Raw genomic sequence first — 20,264 nt, forward strand, 5'->3', positions numbered from 1 at the left:
GGCCAAGCCCCTAAGAAGCAAAAGCAAAAGCGAGCAGCGGGCTTTGGCTCATTCAATGCCATCAACCAAGAAAGTTTTTCGACTTCAGGGATTACCCCTCCTCTTTTAAACAAGTCTCGATAAAAAACTAGACCATGAGTAGGCGACAGTATTTGGAGATCCTCGCACCAAGCACAGTGGTAGTTTAATAAATTATTAGGGTTAGTGAGGTTTTTTCACAAAATCAATTATCTGTTAGCAGATTGATTGAGAATAAATATATTTTTCTTTTCTGTATTTTAAAGTATAATGAAATAATTAAAATAATTTTGAAAGCAAAATTTTTAAATCTGGCATCCAAGTTTTTTTTTTCTCAATATTTTCCTACGGTTTCCTCATTTTAAGCAAGTTTTTTGAGGGGTAATTTGGTTTTATAATTTTTTTTAATTGTTATTTTCAGTTTTGCATCTTTTTGTCTAATTAATTTTATTTTTAATTTTATCATTTAATATTTAATTGATCCAATTACCTAAGTCATGAATTTAAAAAGCTAATGTAAGTTAATATATTTTTAATTTTATTATTTATTTTTTAAATGTGTTTCGTGATTTTTTTATTTTATTTTTATCTAATTATCCCAATCTACATGTATTATGGATTTAACAAGTTAATTTGAGTTTACTCAATCTTTTTTATAAAGGTTTTATCTTAAAAATAATTTTAATATATTTTCAAATATTATTTTTTATGAAAAAATATCAGGCCAGTGATATATCTCAAGTTAACGTCTAGTTTTACAACTAAATAGAAATTCCAATACTTTATTTACTATATTAAATCTAAAAATTTATTTATAACATCAGTCTATATAATTCTTTTATTCTTTTTTTTTTTCCTTGTGAAAACTAAGTGCTTGGTTTACTTGGTTAGGCCTTGGCTTAACAACTAGGGCTAATTTGACACAATCGACAGGGTCTGTTTGCCGTTTTGCTTCAATTTTTTTTAATAATGTTTTTAAATTATTTTAACGTGATAAAATTAAAAAAAATTATTTTAATATATTTTAAAGTAGAATATTTTCTTAAAATTATCCTTTACTTACTTTCCAAACCGCCACGAAGAGTGTCCGAAATTGAATCCTTTCTGCTGCTGTAGCAGTCAGGGACTCAGGTGTGTGCACGTGTTTTTCGAAATCTATTTTTTCAGTCTTTCCTTGATAAATAAATAAGAAGCCGAGAGAGAAAGAGAGGTCACCCATTTTTTATTTCGAGTCCTCAAGTTTTAAAAACTGCGCGTAAAATTGTGCGGTTGTTGAAACTTAAAAAGAGAGGGAGGAGGCGCATCGGGAGACAGAAAGTGAAGTCTCTGTCGAGCAGAGCAGTGGCAGTGCAGAAAGAGAAGATGACGAGAAAAGGGAAGGAAGTAGTGATATCAACAAGCCTTAATCACAACAGTGCCGAAGATGAAGAAGAAGAAGGCGGGTTCGATCACTCAAAAATCAATGGACGACCTTTCTCTCCTTTCCCAAGTTTCTCCTCTCGCAATGCTTCCTCTAAATACGACTTTGTCAAGGTCTGCGTTTTGCTCCCTGCAATTTTCTTCAAAACCTAAATAAACGATGAGAACCCTTTATTCAATTCAGTTGATTTTTGTTTGTGGTGGTATATATTTAATACAGGTGAAGGTGTGGTTAGGTGAAAACGCTGATCACTGCTATGTTTTATCAAGATTCCTGCTCAGCAGAATGTTGACTGTCACTAAGGTCTCAAATTATTTACTCTTTTTTTTAGAGATTGTGTTTGATGACGAAATTTTATGCTGATGGTAACAAGTAGTGTTAATTGTTTTTCGTCTCCGAGTTTCATTTTTGGTTATTCTAAGATTTTGGGTGATTTCAGATACCCAATCATGTTGCTATTAAAATTGCTCTTGAACTCAAGAAGCTGCTTATCGATAACAGCCTGCTCGATGTGTAATACCTATTCTAACTTTCCTTTCGTTTTTCTCTTTTTACCCTATGTCTTAGTGTTGGTGATAAATTTTTGGTTTTTCCTGAATTTTCAAGTAATGGTCAATCTCTTGCACTATTTTTGCAGCTCTCAGTCTGATTTGGAAGCCAATCTTTTCAAGGTACATGGCCTTTCCTTCTTTAATGTTACAATTCTTAGATGCCTGTGGATATCAAAGGGCATAATCTCCTATATTAGAGGAGTTTGGATTTGCCAGTTTCTTTCTTGTGACTGTCATGGAAGGACTGCACTAAACACTAGAACACTTTTGAGACTTTCTAAATATTGGATTTAGTTTCATTAGCCCTCCTTATACATAGGAGTCTATTTGCAGCTTATGGAGCGGCGGGGGTATGGAGAAGAGTACATAAATCATTACAAAATGATGACCAGGTAATTTAGAGTTCTATTCTCAGTATTCACTTGACTTTTGGCTGCTCAGAAGCACCTTCTTGACTTATTATCCTTTTCTTCATAAAAAAAAAAAAAAATATAAAAGGTTTTTGCAGATTGTATGCTGAAAAAAAATGATTTTTTTCCTGGTCATATCCTTTTAGATTTCACTATCAACGAGTGCCCTTGGTAATTCTTGTTTGTGGAACTGCCTGTGTTGGGAAGTCTACCATAGCTACCCAACTTGCACAACGGCTGAATTTGCCTAATGTCTTGCAGGTCCTTCCTTCCACCTAGCTTTGAAGAATTTTGCTTCCCTTATTTTCTTTTCATGTACCCACTCGTTTGGGTTCAATACTATGCCTCACATTTATGTTTTTTTTTTACGTGACAGACAGATATGGTGTATGAATTGCTGCGAACATCAACCGAGTATGTGTATTTCATGCTTTCCATTTTTAATTCCATGGTTTCTATTTCCGATGTTAGAAGCATTTCTGTCTAGAGGAATTAAGAATATCAGAAGCATGCCAAGCTATCTAGCATGCTAAATGAAGAGCAAGAAAGGTTTTAATAAGGAAGATTCTTTTTGAAAAATGTATATTGTTGACTGGAAATAAGGACTCTGGAATTTATATATAACCAGGTTTCATTTTTTTTTTACACTATATTGTTGTCTCTAGTATATGATATTGCATCCTACAATGAAGATTATTAGTCATGCTAGCTATCACTTAACCCTTTTTATTCTCTGGATCATATTAGATTACTCACTCTTCTCTTTTATCCGAGTTAGTGCACCATTGGTATCTACTCCTGTATGGGCACGGGAATTCAGCTCTTCTGAGGAGTTAATTACTGAATTTTGTAGAGAATGCAGAATTGTTCGTAAAGGTAGCCTGTCTGTTTTGTCATCTTTCTTCTTTGATCACCCTTCTTATCTGAAAAATTCCCCTTTTCCTTGCCTACCCATCTGATATTCGTAGTTTTAATTATTTAATGGATTTCAAAGATGTTCTTTGTTATACTAGAAACTGTATTAATTTTGCTATATGGTCTGCAAGTGCATGGGTTTTTGATTTGTTAAATTAATGCTTACTTCATAGGTTTGGCTGGTGATTTGAAGAAAGCAATGAAAGATGGAAAGCCAATTATAATTGAGGTAAGGCTAATTTTCCATTTTTATGCAGGTTGTCAATTAGATTGCACCATCAAAACTTCCAGTCGACACTTATTTCTTTGCTGTTAATATCCGCCCATCTGCTAAGATTCTTACAATTGTTATAATAATGATTGGCATGGTAATGTCTCCGAGCACTCCTATCTGATCTGCAGTTGTTTCTGACAAATAATGATAGGGGATACATTTGGATCCAAGCATTTACTTGATGGATGAAGAAAATAAGTTACCAGCTAAAATGCCAGAAAAATCTGAGACAAACACTGTGTCAGTGAGTCTGGATGATGATCCTGCAAGACAGTTGGAAAATAATTCTGTCAGTGAAAATAATACTGAAAATAGCAACTGCACTACGGGATATTTGACCTCAGAAGAAGGGAAATCTGTTAACCTGGTAAATAAAGTTGTGGATTCACAGGAATCTATAGGTAAAGCTGGAAGCATTTCTGACAGTAAAGGTTATTATTTTTCTGGTTTTGATGACGAGTTCAATATTCTATTTAGTCTCTTCTAACTCATAAATTGTTTGATGACATGTTTTGAATGCATGCACGAGTGACACGGGTGACAGTTTCCATTCCTGGATTTTTAGGTGAAACTATTAAGGATCTTGAGGGAGATAGAAAGACTTCTGTTAGCTTAAAATCTGGTCCTGAACCAATAATTATACCAATAGTTCTGAAGATGGCTGAATTTGACCACAAGGTTTGTACTTCTATTCTTGCCGTGTCAAAAGTTTCTTCATATTCTTGATATAAACAGACGGTACTTGTTCCTATATCCGAATTATATCGTTCCACTTCCCTTCCCTCATTATTTACCAAATGGATGGTACTTATTCCTATATCGGAAATATATTTGTTCTAGTTCCCTTCCCTCATTATCTGTCACTTTCTGAAGGTTTCATATGAGGGTGTTTGACACAACTTTTGCTTATGCTTTTATGTGCTTTTCAAACGTGCTTTTGACTTGAAAAAGTATTAAATTAATGTTTTTTTTAGTGTTTTCTCATGGTTTTGATGTGCTGATGTAAAAAATAAAAAAATAAAAAAATTCTGAAAAAAATTTATTTTGATGCATTTTTAAACGTAAAACTATTTTAAAAAGCACCCTGCACTACAATCCCAAACACCCAATCTTGCATCCTTATTATTGGTCCCTTCTATCAATCTTTTCTTCCCTTGTGCAGGCATTACTTGAGGAGTGGATCTCAACACGTTCATTTAGTGATAAATGCCCTGCTGAGGTATCAAAGACTGCTGAGTTATTATTGTCATTTGCCTACATCAAACTTAGGCAATCAACCAAGTTTTAATAAGTTAACAGAGTTAAATATTAGCAATCAATCAATGAGACAATCCATGGTTAAACTTGGATTTCTCAATCAGAGGTTTTACATTGTCAGGTACATATCTGGGGATGGATGTGTGGGAAATTAGGGGATGTGGGAGGCTATCTCAGTGATCACCAATACCTTAACAGGCCTGGCTGAAAATGTGGTAAATTAGTTTTAGTAGTAGAAGTAACATGGTTCTTCAATCAAATGCAAAAACAAAAACAGAATAATAAATCAAGCGATGGTCAATGACCCTGGTGAAGCACTTCCATTTTTTTTAAAAAAATTTAAAGATAAAAGGCATTAGAAAATTCTGGCATGAAGGTTAGCAGGATGAAAGCAATGAACAGTAATAAGATCAGGCATTGATGGAAAATACAGTAACTCCTGGATGTATTTGGTGAGTGGGAAAGTGGATCAAAAGCAGCAAATTGCAAAAGCAACCAAGTGTTGCCAAGTTCAAATAATTCTAGATTGGATTAAGATAGCAAATAATAACTTCTCATTTGCTCGCTAACAATTTTGTTTTGCTTAATCAATGGAAATTGGCTGGAAAACTCCTTATTCACTTCAACAAGTAAAAGTCTAGCTTAGTATTATTCCACTAACAAGCTTCTTGTTTCAACACTTTGCTTGCAATTGAAACAAATCTAGAATATAAATTAAAAAGTTTTTACTTAGTGCAATATAAAGTTTGATGTTATATAGGTATTCCCAGAAATTGCTTTACTGTTATGTTTATGCTCTGGATGAATTCCTGGTAAAAACTTATTGCAGTATCAAAGAGAAATGTTTATTCCACTTTGCTCTGGTAAAATGTGAGGCAAGATTTTGTAGAAACAAGTTTTCAATTGATTTTCTTCTGTTCTGTATCCTTGTGTTGACTTTTCGCTAATTTCACAAAAGTTCAATTGATTGTCTTGTTTTTATTTTCTTTGTAATAAATAGTTTGTTGAACTTTATTCAGAATATGTTCATATATGATTTTTATTTTCAGGACAAAGATAAGTCAATTACCAATTTGAAAATCATTCAGGACTATCTCATCTCATTCAAGTCACAGGTTTGCTTCTTCATGTGTGTTTGTCAGTTGACAACATGCCATAGAGATTTGTAGTTTTGCTTCTTTATTAATAATTTGGAAATAATTGATTTTAAATATTAGAAACATTGTGATCAAAAGTTGGATTGAGATATTGATGAGAACAAGTTTTGCTTTGATGTCTTGTCTGTAGAGTTATTGTATTTTATTACATGACCAAGTGGCTAATTCGGATGTTAAAGTCAAAGAAATCAGGTACATATTTTGTCAAATTGCAAGATGAAAATTATTGATGAAAAATGCGGGAACCTTTATTCATGGTATTATGTTATTGGGCTGGAGCAATAGACGATTCATGGAATTGTTGTCATGCTTGGGAAGTAACTTTTGATTTGGGCTGGAGAGCATTGGAGATGGTTGATTGAAATTGAAGTGAGCAGGCATAGGAACAGGGCTGGCCGATTTATTTCAGTCACATGATAATTGATACTTCTTTTCTGTTTGAAAGATGGGTGTAAATCCATGACGTGGTTCAGATATGCTCTTACAAGCAAGTTTATTTATGCTTCAAAGGAAGAAATGAAGAAAATAATTAAACTATCACAGAAATAATAGGGCGGTGACTGTATTTTATTATTAGTGTTATGGGTTTCTGAAATGTCATTCTACCAGTTGAGTGAGATCATACTTCTCATAGTCTTAACTAGGTGTTTCAAAGTATATGAGCACCATTTTCTTTTTTCTCCTAAAATACATTGCATTTTTCATGGAACAGGGTCTGACAGTTGCCAATATATCAGCCACAACATTCCCTCAAACACTGGATTGGCTGCATGGCTATCTTCTTCAGGTAAATTTTACTGATCAGTTTTGTATAATTCTGAAATGTGTTGACCACTGAACATGTTGTTCACCTGGAAAATTGGATGTGTTGGAGATTAACTAACTGTTCCGACATCACATTGCTGGTGTTCTCCCACATCAGCAAGGAATTTGAAAAGCTGCTGCCCTTGTGTGCGAGGCAGTTTATTTACTGCTTCATTATCCTCTGAAGAGTTTTCATCTTCATCTTGCACATTTCATTCTTTCTGTCCTTTTTTCTCCTTAGTTCTCCAATGACACCTCCTGAAGAGGTAGCATTTTGCTAAAGATTATGGGTTAGATTTGACAAAAATTATGAAGTATTGGTCTTTGATTGATTTTCTCTTCCATTTCTTTCCAATTTTTTGGACCGTAAGAAATAGCATTGAAGCATCAGGTGTCAGTTTTGTTGCCTTGTTTTTGTTTCATTGAACATTAGAAAATGATCCCTCAACATTAGCAGTTGATTTTCTTCTAGTTTCTTCTTGACCTGCTTATCTTGTTTTTCTAAATCTCTTCTGCCCAATTGCTTTCACTATCCAGAGCATTGAGCAAGGCATTTCATCAGTGTCCAGTGAAAATGGTAGACAACCAGCTCAAAATTAGATTACCTGCGGATGTTAGCTTGAGCAGCTCAAAATTAGACAGGTATGAATGGGATCTTTGTGGTTGATTCGAATGCATGCAGGTGTAAAAATGCAATGCATTTTCAAATGCATCTAATTGATTTTGAATGAAAAGAAGAGTCCTCCCAAATTTTTTTTTTACTGATCCTTGCCTAAATGCTGATTTAGTTGTCCAAGTTGCAAATCTGTCCCCGTGCAAAAATAAATAAACAAAAATATAAATATAAATAACATAAATAAAACCTGTCTGTCTTTGTTTGTACAAATGGGATATGCCTGTTTATTATCATCACGTCTTAAATGGTCATTCAGAATTCAGTTGCATGCTTTTGTCGAATAACACATGACCTATCTTTGCTGAATTCACTTTTGACTTTTGTTGCTCATACGATTGCCTTATAGTTTTGTGCGCATGACTAGCTCTTGCACATTACCTGGTCTGCACGAATGGCTTTTACCTGCGCAGCCTTAGTTTTGTCCTCTTACACACAGTATGCACTTGATGCAGAATTTCGAGGAACAGCTTTGTAGCATTAGTCGCTGAAAGCGACTATACAGATGCGGTAGCTGAAAGCAAATTGAAGAGCTTAGCGCAGAGACCTTCAACCCTTGTAAGATGTAAACTTATCAGGCTATGGGAAAGCTACTATCAGACCATGAAACTTCTTGTGATGGCAGCATTTGCAAGTTTTCGAAGCTGCCTCATGTGGTGGACCAAACTATTTTGAGGGTATTCCAGATCTTGGCTGCCCCGTATAAAACTGGACATGTGTCTAGTGAATTTTCCCGAATCTAAAGTTATGATTGTTTTGCTTTTGATGTTTCCAGACTTCTCCGTGATCTTTAATTTGTATATCTAGTTTATAAACATATTTGTAACACATTCCATGTCGTATTGCAATAAAAAATGTTTGCATTAAGCACGCCGACAAAACCAGCATACACAGACATTTAAGATTATTAATAAGCATCAAATAGTTGATGCCGACAAGCTAATTTAGCCTGGTAAAGTGGATTAAAAACGATTCATGACAGGCAGAAAGTTTCTCTCATGACATGATAGTTCGTCAAATAAATACCGAACAAGTTGTATAACATTTTGTCACTGAGCTTTTCCCCTTCGTACCAAGTGAATTATGACACGACCTCTGGCTCACAAGTCAAGCATGCAAGGAATAAGGAGGAGCAACAGAAACCCCATTTCGTACCCCCACTTTGCAGTACAGGAACTAATAATCAAATCTCAAAATAAATAAATAAATGAGTTGAGCAATGGGGAGACAGTATTTTCCCTCAAACCCAGCCTTCTCCCATCACAAAAATGAAACCATTCTTGCCTTAACGGTGGCATTTCATTTATTCAAGAGAATCTGTGTGTTTCCTTTACGTATCGTAGTTGATCACTCACTCTTAAATGCATCTGTCTTATCGTCGATGTGATATCATGGTGGAGAAACATGAAAATGTTTCCCATTCCATAATATGATATTTGTGGAGTTCTTGCACTGATGGGATGCCAATCTTGTTTAGTCCTATTATTTTCTATTTGACTTTACTTTTATATTCTCTGTGAGTGCTAATATACCATTCCATATTCGTGTTTGATTGTCTACTCTATTTTAGTGTTATTCTGATGAAGATGACAGCCTCTCCATTTTCATCACTCCATTTTTTTAAATTATTTTTTGAAGGTATCTTGCTTTTCTTTCCCAAGTTTTCTTTAATCATAAATGCCTTGCTATTCTAAATTAAACTTCTAATCTTCTTGCCTGCTTATGGACCAAGAACAGATTTAATACACTAGTTTGTGGCCTCTAGCTGCTCAAAAGCATCCTGTTCAGTTAAGTGTTTTCTGAAACAATTTACACACAGATCACAATTCCATGCACCTGTTAGTTATATTCTTATGGCAGTTAATTCTTGTGGAATTTCAGAGATTTTAATTATGAGAACCATCTTTTTTTTTTTCCCCAGTCTGGTGTGGGAACGACTCTAAGAGCTACTTTTATAAGCTTCTATGGACATTTGGAAACTGTTCTTTGTTGCACTTATGCCAGTTTTGAAGGTGCTCCTGCTCACTGCTGTTGGCGTATTTCTTGCAATTGAGCGCGTGGGAATTTTGGGGGCAGATGCACGAAATCATTTGAACAATGTAAGTATTTGTTTGGTTCTGTTGCTTCTCTCTCTATCTGTTTATATATACACTAGAAAAAACAATGGAGCTTTTATTCGTCTGAGGGAAGATTTAGTTCATAAACTATGATTCTTGTCAGCAAGTTTTCTTAGGGATTTGGAACAGATAATTTACTCAACAATTTCCGTTGTAACAATTTTCTAAATGCCGAAATTAAGTCTTGAGAATCATACATGACAATAGCTTTATCTGATACAAGACAATTTCTTGAGGGCAGGACAAATTTTCATACTGTTCCAGATGAATGGTTGATTATTGACTATGGTTGTATAATGATTCGTTCTATTTTTTACGCGGCGTGTAGCATGAATAAAACCAGGATTTTTAAGCTCTAAAGTTACCGTCTGGTATTTTTTTTTGTTTGGTAAAGTTCGTAATTCAATAATCTTCTAAAAAAAGAGAGCCTACTATGCCGCTTGAATATATAAAAAAGCGTAAAATCCTAATTAAACTGAAAGTAATAATCTTCTTAAACTTCCAGGACAAATTTAGGTATATTCATGAACTTGGATGAAGCTATCTTTTTTTACTTATGGGTAATATGACCTTTTAAAATATTATTAGTAAAATTTTAACATGATTCAACTAGGAGTGATTATTTTCGGTTCGGTTCAGTTTTGATAAAAAAAAAATAATCAAACCGATTTTTTTTTTAAAAACCGAAACCGGTTCAAACCGACCGGTTTCGATTTGGTTCGGTTTTTTGGACAAAAACTGGTTCAAACCGGTTTGGCTCGGTTTTTCGGTTTGGCTCGGGTTTTTCGGTTTTGGCCTGGTTTTTTCCTAGTTTGGCTTGATTTTTTTTCTGTTCGGTTCGGTTCGGTTTGGTTTTCAAATGAATAGGTACTTCAAATATAATAATTTTGATTTCCTATCAAGTACATGTGTTGAAAAACATCCGAAAGTTCTCTCGCTGCATCTTCAACATTTTTTTGTAGTTTGTTTTACCTTTGGATTTCTGATTGTGTCATTACTAAACTCTAGTCCTATATATTCATTCTCCAAGGCTCGTTTGACTTCTTGACTTATTGGTATATTCCTTATGCAAACATCTTCTATTATTTTTGGTAAGGAAGAATTTTGTGGATATGTTAATTAGTATTTCTACTTCTTTCACTTACTCTTTAATTTTCTAAATCATGGTTTCAGTCCCGCAATTAATCTTTTTTTCATGGAGAGTAATGCAATTGATGGTGTTTGATTGTACTCTTCAAATTTTTCTTCAAGGATTGCCCGATTAAAATGACTCTCATTTTCTTCTAGTACTTCAAGACATTAAGAATCAGTACATGACACTAATTTAAAAACTTCCAAAATTTCTCCTTCACCATTAATTGGTAGATAAAACATCAAGAAGCGAAACAATGTTTGCATTAATGATTAATGTTGTTATTGTTGTCACTGCTACAATGTTGAAACAATCTATTATGAAGAGACGACACCTCTTTTACATTTCTTCTTCTTGTTATTTGAGAATAATATTGAACATAAATCAAATAATAATAATCTAATTGCTTACCTATCTCGTATAAAGTTTCTTCATAATCATATTACATAAACTCTAAAATTAATGATTGTCTCAAAAGCTAGCTTGTCATGAAGGAATTAAGGGCTTACTAGTACAAGTTTTATATTCTAGAACTTCAAACCATTGTCCTTTAGCACCATAAAAAAGTATGTGTATGACAAGTTCTATTTTTTAATAACAAGAAATCTTTTTGAAATAAAAATAAGCTTCCAACTCTAACAACTAGTTAATGAATTTCTTATTTGAAAAATTCCATTAAAAAAGGAATTTCATTGAAATTAAAAATAATTTTTTTAAAAAAGTTGATTGCAAGTTAAGTCTCCTTCGCCTTTCATGAACACCATTATTCATATAAACATGATATGATGTCTATATGATTTTTTATAAATGAATTTAGGCTTTGGTTCGCTCCGAGATAACTCTCTAAGCACATCCCTCTTCTCTTTTTGATCTCTATTTGTGCCTCGTATTCGTCAAACTAAATATTCCAAGCAATTCGATATTGTTGTCATTATTTGCTCTAAACGACCTCGTTTATGTGATTGGGTTCCTTGTGCTGCCTCTTTAGCCCACATTGTGTATCATAAGGCTTACAATCCTATACTACGAGGTGAGTTGCTACGATAGCCGTCCATCAAACATGTCAACCCACTCTAATACTAATCGACATGCGTATAATGTTAATAAAAACTAAGGTTCTCGAGTTCTAAGTTTATAGATTGAAACTATAAAGAAAACTCTAATATTTTCTGAAAAATTTTGTAGTTTAATGATTTTCCAAAAAGAAGAAGAAGCATGCAATGTTATTTAAATACAAGAAAAATATCATAATTAGTAAAATCCTAATTAAATTGAGAGTCTCAATCTAAAGAAAAAGAGTCCAAATATAGAAAAAAAATAAAAAAAAATCCAGAGCAATAACTTTTGAGGAGCTGAATTTAAACATGTTTCTGAACTCAGATGAAGTTGTCTTCTTAAACTTAGTGGTAACAAAGTTTTTAGAATGTTTTGGTAAAATTTCAACTCGATCAACGGTTAAATCAACGGTTAAATCAAAACTTATAACCTGATTTTGATTTTGTTAGAAAGATTATTTGATGAGTCCAGACTTTTTATTAACCTTTTTGCTAGGACTTTTATTACACGCACAGCATCAGTTTTAGACTTGTGTAACAACATTATTCATTTCAAGAATTGAAACTTTTTTTTTCTATGCCTGATACAAGGTAGGGGTAGAGGGGTGTGGTGAATACATTTTTTTCAGGTTTTCCTTGCTGTGTTGCTCTGATTGATGCATTGAACATTCTGAATTCCGTATGACTATAATGTGTATTTTTAAACTCAATTGTTGTGCAGCTTGTGTTTTATGTCCTGAGTCCAGCACTTGTTGGGAGCAGCTTGGCAAAATTCGTAACATTAAGAAGCTTGCTTGAGCTGTGAGTTTCACTGGCCAATTGTTTTTGGGGCTAGTTGCTTTCAGTGTGGCATTCTTTTTTTTTTTTTTTTTTCCTGCTAGTTTCTTAAATCCAACTGTTGTTGAATTATGCAGGTGGTTCATGCCGCTAAATGTTCTCATCACCTTTATCATTGGCTCAGTGCTTGGATGGTTGCTTATAAAAATTACCAAAGCTCCTAAACGTATGCGGGGCATGATCTTGGGATCCTGTGCTGGAGGTAGGCTTTATTATATATTTGGCTAGTTAATTGAAGGTATGTCTGCAGATCTTGAGTGTCCTTTCCAGTTTACATTTTCACAAAATATTGGTCTTCAAGAAACAACAAAGGTCTGAAAAAGCTAGTTCACTGGCATTGGGTACCAGTAGCATAGTCAGAATCTTCAGGTCTGATGATATGCCATTTTACTGATGTGAATTTAAGATTCTGTTTCAGATGTTCTTCAATTTCATGGAGGTTATCTGCTTTGCTAATGAGTAAAGAAAAAGAAATGGTACAGAAAATAAAGAACACTCAATGCATGATGAGTCCGCCCGCAGTGCATTGAATGTGTGTCCACAATTAATGCAGCTGCTATAGGGAAAATGCCATGCATGTTTTCTACGATACTTTACAATTAGCCATCAGCCCACGCTCCCACGGACATGTGATTTTGTTATGAAATATGATCAAAGGTGTGGTTAATTAAGACACATCATTAACATGAGAATTAAACTTAAACATTATTTAAATAATCAGAATTATTGAAAATCCATCTTATCAAAATCAAACAAATCATACTAATAACACCACGTACATTGGTCTCACTTGAATTCAAGGTGTATAGAGAAGAGCATTATTATTTAATTATTTCAATTGCTTGGTGAATTTCCGACGCCAAACATATTTTTAATTTATCATGATTGATCTTGGTTTCTATGACTTGTGACTGGATAATATTTTTAATTTATCATGCTAATTTTTTTATATAAAAATCCATATAATTTTGTTGGGAATCTCTTCCACCCATTTTATAATTTATTACCTGTTTGGAAGTGTAGTTATAGTTGTTTTTTAAAGTATTTTTTACTTATAAATATATTAAAATAATACTTTTTATTTTTTAAAATATTTTTAAAACGTAAAAATATACTCTACCAAACTGGTAGCGTCTTCCGTCTTCCATTAGTACGGATGCTCGTGGAGTAGGCGGGTAATTCTTGTAAACGTAAGAATAAAATCTTCAATTCTTCACCTCAAACATTTATCATAGATTTATGCTCGTGGAGTAGGCGGGTAATGCTTATTAATATTTAGGACTTCGAGTAATGACTAATCATACTAAACTCTTCATGCTATAGTTTATACATTACACGGTTTAATTTTATTTTGTCATTTAAATTTGCTTGAGAGGATTTGTGTTTTCTAGTTATTTGCTAAGTTGATGCTGCGGGCTCATTTCTAAAATTTCTTTTTATTTAGTTATTTTATAATTAAAATAGATATTTGTATGAAATATAATAATTTAAATTCTGGAAAAAAATACATTTTGTTAGACGAAATCTCTTTTTATTTTATCTTATTTATCTTCTTTTATTTGAATATTTTTTTTATTAGTAGGATGCTTTTTGAATGAAAAGTGATGTTAGTTAAAATAAATGCTTGTAAAAAATTTAGTCTAAGAATATATATCTCTTCCATCTAAATTCTATTTCATTATTAATGCATTTTTTTTTTGTTTTAACAAAAATATATTTTTTAATTAGAAGTATTAGTTTTTAAATAAAAACTTATCATGATTTTAAAAATAAATTTTAATAAAATAATGTTTCGATGTTGTGTATGTTATTAAAAGGAAAAAAACTAATTGTTATAAAATCATATAAAAATCTTTTAAAAAAAATAAGAAAAAACTATTTCCATTAAATATTCACGAGCACATTCTTAAAATATTTTAGAGGTATATAATAATTAAAAATTAATTGTTAATATAATTATAAAAATATATAATATTATTTAAAAACCATGACAAATTGAATAATAATTTAAATATTATTTCAATTTTCTTATTTAAAGTGCATTTTGAATAAAATCTAAAAAAAATTTTTTTTTGAAAAAAAATGTAAAAAGTATAGAAAAAGATCAACAGGTTAGGCCCACATATCTGACTTGCTTTTTTTTTTTAGTTGTCCGTCTTTTTAAAAAAATAAATTGGTGATGTGTCATCATATTAGCAGACGACGCATTATTTACTAATTCAAATTCTAACCATTTCGAGTTTTTAGATTTCAAAATCTATTTTTATTAGATATCAAAAGAAAAACTCTTACAAACATCATAAAAACCACATCAAACTCATTTCTAACCTTATCATAAAAAAACTATTCAACAAGTTAAAAAATCTAAAATCTAAAATTAAACAATTTTTTTTTTTCTGAACTCCAATCTACTTTTTCTGTCAAGATAAAAGTTTCAAATCACCCTAATAAAATCCTCTAGGCAAGATAAATCAATTGACACCAAAATTGACATTAGTTATAATCAAAATGTGGCAAACCGACATGTTTTTCTTTTCCTTTTTTTACAATGACTTTCTTCTTTCAAACTTAAAAATTAAAACATTAAATAAATAAAGTTTAGGACAAAAACATATATTACAAAAACTACAGGGACCAAACACTCATGAACTGAATATTTATTGACCAAAATGATTTCTTTTCACTTGAAAATGAAAAAAAGGATATGGATGTTTTTTTTTTTAATTTGGTTGTTCTTTTTTTTTAAAAAATTATTTCTTATACTAGAAATTTAAATTTAAATCATATTTTATTAATTAATTAGCCTCTAATTAATTTTTAAATGTTGTCAAACATCTTGAATTCATAAGAATATATATATATATATATATATATATATATATATATATATATATATATATATATATATATATAAACTTAACATATAAAATATCAACAACATAAGACAACATGCAGGAATGAAATTGAGAAAAACATTTAAATGATGAATTTATTTTTTAAAACAAGCATTGTTCGCCCACAGTAACAAACAGTAAAAGAAATTATTTTAATGTTATTGCATAAATTTCACTTACCGTATCTCTGCTCATAAAAATTAATTCACACCAATCCATCAAGACCAATAAAGAGAAGGATAGATGCTTTCTATCAACATTGGAATTCTGCGTTGATTAATAATAAAAGCATGCTACCTCACTAGTTTATTCCATAGTTATTAAATCCGGACCGGTCCGACGGATCGACCCGGTCTGAGTTTGTTAAAAGACTGGCCGGTGCAATGACTCGACCAAACTCGATCGACCCGGCGGTCAACCTGGGCGAGACCCGGGCAAGACTCAGTGTTTTTTTTTTAATGTGGGATTTGAAACCCATTAGAATATATATTTTATGTTCCCAAGAAAAAAGTTATATTTTTTCAATGTGGGATAAAAAAAATTTTGGTTTAAATACTTTAACTTAAAAGAATAACATAATATTTTTTTAATGTGAGATTTGAAACCCATTAGTATATATTCTATGTTTTCAAGAAAAAAAATTATCTTTTTTCAATATGGGATTTGAAATCTATTAGTATATATACTTTATATTCACAAGGAAAAAGCTATGTTTTTTCAATGTGGGATTTGAAACCTATTAGTATATATACTCTATGTTTCCAAGAAAAAAACTATCTTTTTTCAATGTGGGATTTGAAACCTATTAGTATATATATTTTATGTTCCCAAGAAAAAAATTATGTTTTCTCAATGTAGGATAAATTTTTTTTTTGATTTAAATACTTCACCTTAAAAGCTTAATATAATATCTTTTTAATGTGGGATAAATTTTTTTAAAAAATATTTTTTTAAACTTCATATTTACAATATGTATAACCTATATTTACATGGATTTTTTCTTAATTTTTTTATATAAAATATTAAAACTTTAATTTTTTTTTAAAATTTTCTAAATTGATTTGGATTGACCTGAGTTAATCCGAGTTGACCCATATAACCCGAAACCCGGCCCCAAGTTTAATAACTATGCTTTATTGACACGAATAATATGTTAATTTGTACCTCACATGTATTAAACAATGATCAGACGTCCACGTGTCACCTCATAATTGAAACTACCTCAGCTTTACTGCTATAAGTAAATAATATTATATGATGATATGATAGGATGCATATCGATGTGAACAGGAAATCTGGGCGCCATTCCTCTCATACTGATCCCAGCTGTCTGCAAGGAAAAAGGAAGTCCATTTGGAGATTCTAATTCCTGTAACACGCGCGGTCTGGCATATGCTTCGCTCTCTATGGCTGTATGGCTACATTTTCTAACTTGAACTTGATTTAAAAATGGTGGTGGTAGGGAACTGGGATTCGTAAACCTCCTTCCAATCTTACTTTTATGTTTCAGATTGGTAGCATCTATCTGTGGTCATATGTATACCATATTGTGCGTGTATATTCATCAAGTAAGGATTCTGATGAACCCAAACTGGATGAATTGCCGGAGGGTACGGAGTCTGCTGGAGAAACAACAGAAAACCTTCCAAAATGCCGCACAGGGCCCCTCCTCCCTTTAAAAGAGCCCTCGCTTGAAGAGGGTCATATGGAGCGCTTGGAGCTTGATTGTGTAGTGCCACAGGAGAAGGCCAAGGTCATTTGAAATTTGAATATTTACCTTCATTTTTTCAGTGCTTTCTTATCTATTTCAATATATTGTTTATGTTCATTATGAGCACATTTTCGTTCTGAAGGTAAATAAAATGTTCTTTAAGAGAAATCTTCATCCTACCTGTCAATATTTCTTGACAGGAGCCATTTCCGAGTAACGTTAAGCAGGGCTTTCAGAAGGTTATAAAGAAACTCAACTTGAGGAGATTGTTTTCGCCTATAATTAACGGAGCGGTATGCTTATCTGCGCTTTGTACATGCCTGGTTTATTCTTGAACAGCATTGATCTTTGAAGAACATTTATGGAGACATTTTCGTGAAGCAGGCATTAATAAGCAGCTTGCAGATTTTTTTTCCTACAGTTTCTTGGTCACGTTAAAAAATCTTGAAATTTTCTATACTAAAGTATAAAATGCCAGATTGACACCTTTACTGCTTCATTTTTATAGATTGTTGGATTTATTATTGGTGTCGTCCCCACGTTCCAAAAAGCCTTTATTGGTGACAATGCCCCTCTTCATGTGTTGGAAGACTCTGCGTACTTTCTCGGGTCAGTATCCGATTTTGATGATACGAAAATTCCCAAGCAACCAAAAATGTTATGTTAGTTTCATTTTCAGCTACCTAACAAGTTTCCCCTGGCATTCCTTTCATGTTTGCAGGGAGGCAGCCATTCCATCTGTCACTTTGATCATGGGAGCAAATCTTCTGGAGGGTAAGCGTGATCGTTTTGATTTTTGTCAAGATCCTTCCTTCTTTCACAAGTTGAATTGTTGAGAGATGGAAACAATGATCACCATTGATGTCCTTAGGTTTGAAAGGGTCAAAGGTGCCACTCATGGTGATTATCGGTATAGTAGCAGTCCGGTATATTATCTTGCCGATTTCGGGAGCTCTTATCATTAAATATGCAATCCGTTTTGGCTTGTTGCACTCTGACCCACTGTATCAGTTTGTTCTTCTGCTTCAATTTGCACTTCCTCCAGCAATCGGCATAGGTCTCTGTTAATTATGATTAGTGAATTATATGCCTTACTGCTACAAGATCCACGCAAAGCTCCACCATGTTCATGTGTTTTGGTATTAACTCGATTTGTTTCTCTCTTGTTGTTTTGGCCTTGACTTGGCAGGTACGATGACCCAGTTGTTTGGAGCTGGCCAAACCGAATGCTCTGTGATCATGCTATACACCTATTCCTTGGCCACCATTTCACTAACACTTTGGTCAGCATTCTTCATCTGGTTTGTCAGATAATTGCCACCTGCCTCTTTGATCTCTTTCGACGTGATGATCAGTCAATGCATTATCAGTTAGCTTGCTTCATTAGTTTTCTGCAAATACGCACGTAAATAAAGAGATTACGCACTGTATCTCAAGGTTTTGAAACACGACAATATCAAAATTTGCTGCAAGTATATTATACAAATGCAATAAGAAAAACAAATCCTTGTACTTTTACTTATCGTTTTGATGAGTGTTTTAGTACTCTTTTCCTCTTTCTTTTTTTAATTTATTTAAATTGAAATTTAATAAAATCTTAATTAATACATAATGCTATATTGTTTTGTGCCCTCACCAAACCTCCAAAGCACATGAAGTACAAATTGCCACTTTTAACCCATGGAGGTAATACTGGCATTGTGCGATCATAAATCCCACGCTATAAACTTTTTTTTTTATAGTAATCGAGAATATTATAAATAGGCGACCCCATTAAGAAGATGAGGGCTGAAATAAGAAAGATTACAGGGGGGAATTAAATCATAAAGAGAGCGAGGAATTTACAACCCCGACTAGTTAGTCCAGTTCATGATACATTCAGGATTTCTATAAAGATCGGAACCCGTGTAACTGAAATTTTTAACAGAGGACTTCAACCAAAAGGCCAACCGATGAAAGGTGAGGTCAAAAATAACATCCCAATCTGGAATTTTGGAGTCGAAGATCATATTGTTGCGCGCTATCCAAATTGACCAGTATAATCCTTTACAGAGAAGGGTAATTGCTTGACGTTGAAAATTTCCTTTTAATAGGCCGGACCATTCCTGAAGGTTATGATTTGGGTCTTTTGGCAGACAGCCTACACACCCAAACCATCTGAAGAGTCTACCCCAGAGAGACCAAGATGTAGGACAGAGATGGAAGAGATGATGTATAGTCTCAATCTCCTTGCAGCAGAAAGGGCAAAGAGCATCCTCATAATTGATGATTCTTCTCTTAGCTAAGAAATCTTTTGTGCAAACACTGCCGTTTAGGAGAAGCCATATGAACACATCTATTTTCGGAGGAGCAAACCCTTTCCAAAGCAGAGCAGGGGAGTGAAGGTTTGATGAAACAATTAAACCATCTAGAAGATGGCATCCTGAGGAGACTGTGTAGACGTTGGAGCTGTGGGATTTCCAAATCTTTCTGTCTTCACCATCAGAGAAGACTAGACCACGTTCCACTTCTGCTATCAAGCTTTCCCGTATACAGAGCTCGCGGGATCGAAGTGGTCTTCTCCAAGAAAGATTGATTGAGTTATCACTTTGGTTATGGACTTCTGCAATGCTTAAAGATTGCTGCAGGGAGAGGTTGTAAAGCCTAGGAAACATGAACTGAAGAGGGGCTGCATGGCCTAGCCAGGAATCAGACCAGAACCTGATGTTTCTCCCATCGCCCACCTTGAACCCGACATTGGATTGGAGGGGAGCGGATATGCTGTGATTTAAGGAAATTGCAGATACCAAGCCACACCAAGTTGGAGATAAAGAGCCTGCAAACACAGGAAGGCCATTTACGAAATATGGCCGGTGCTTTCGTAGGATAAGATCCTGCCAACCTCCTACCACTCTTTTATCAAGGTTCCAGAGCCATTTAAACATCAGAGCTAAATTTTTGTTTTGAATAGAACCCAACCCAAGACCTCCAAGCGACTTACTCTTAATTACCTTGTTCCAAGCAACCTTACAAATACCATGTGAATTTGAGGTGCCCTTC

The 20,264-nt window shown here is 33.3% G+C and overlaps 2 protein-coding genes across 4 annotated transcripts; both read left to right on the forward strand.

The window, feature by feature from the left end:
• Positions 1–1,191: 1,191 nt before the first annotated feature.
• Positions 1,192–8,349, forward strand: LOC7465503 (uncharacterized). Of its 3 annotated transcripts, none has more exons than XR_008058865.1 (16): positions 1,192–1,551; positions 1,658–1,741; positions 1,878–1,951; positions 2,076–2,109; positions 2,323–2,381; positions 2,546–2,660; positions 2,776–2,813; positions 3,178–3,275; positions 3,488–3,543; positions 3,740–4,019; positions 4,154–4,266; positions 4,751–4,807; positions 5,895–5,960; positions 6,133–6,194; positions 6,715–6,789; positions 7,344–7,418. XR_008058865.1 is itself a non-coding variant. In XM_052451716.1 (16 exons), exons 1-15 carry the CDS (start codon positions 1,381–1,383, stop codon positions 7,404–7,406), a joined length of 1,353 nt encoding a protein of 450 aa, XP_052307676.1. In that variant the 5' UTR covers positions 1,193–1,380; the 3' UTR covers positions 7,407–7,448; positions 7,935–8,349. The 3 variants fall into 3 exon arrangements, 2 of the variants coding, with proteins under 2 accessions (XP_052307676.1, XP_052307675.1); XM_052451716.1 differs by lacking the exon at positions 6,133–6,194 and adding an exon at positions 7,935–8,349 and having other exon boundaries at positions 1,193–1,551; positions 3,740–3,989; positions 7,344–7,448; XM_052451715.1 differs by lacking the exon at positions 6,133–6,194 and adding an exon at positions 7,935–8,349 and having other exon boundaries at positions 1,197–1,551; positions 7,344–7,448.
• A 335-nt stretch (positions 8,350–8,684) lies between these two features.
• On the forward strand, positions 8,685–18,747 carry LOC18097010 (protein PIN-LIKES 3). Its single transcript, XM_024597238.2, has 12 exons — positions 8,685–9,117; positions 9,217–9,266; positions 9,401–9,578; positions 12,505–12,584; positions 12,698–12,822; positions 16,805–16,926; positions 17,025–17,267; positions 17,426–17,518; positions 17,734–17,834; positions 17,947–17,999; positions 18,097–18,282; positions 18,415–18,747. Exons 3-12 carry the CDS (start codon positions 9,444–9,446, stop codon positions 18,537–18,539), a joined length of 1,263 nt encoding a protein of 420 aa, XP_024453006.1. The 5' UTR covers positions 8,685–9,117; positions 9,217–9,266; positions 9,401–9,443; the 3' UTR covers positions 18,540–18,747.
• Positions 18,748–20,264: the final 1,517 nt, after the last annotated feature.

This window comes from Populus trichocarpa, chromosome 3 (genome assembly GCF_000002775.5).
Source record: "Populus trichocarpa isolate Nisqually-1 chromosome 3, P.trichocarpa_v4.1, whole genome shotgun sequence".
NCBI classification, from domain to species: Eukaryota; Viridiplantae; Streptophyta; class Magnoliopsida; order Malpighiales; family Salicaceae; genus Populus; species Populus trichocarpa.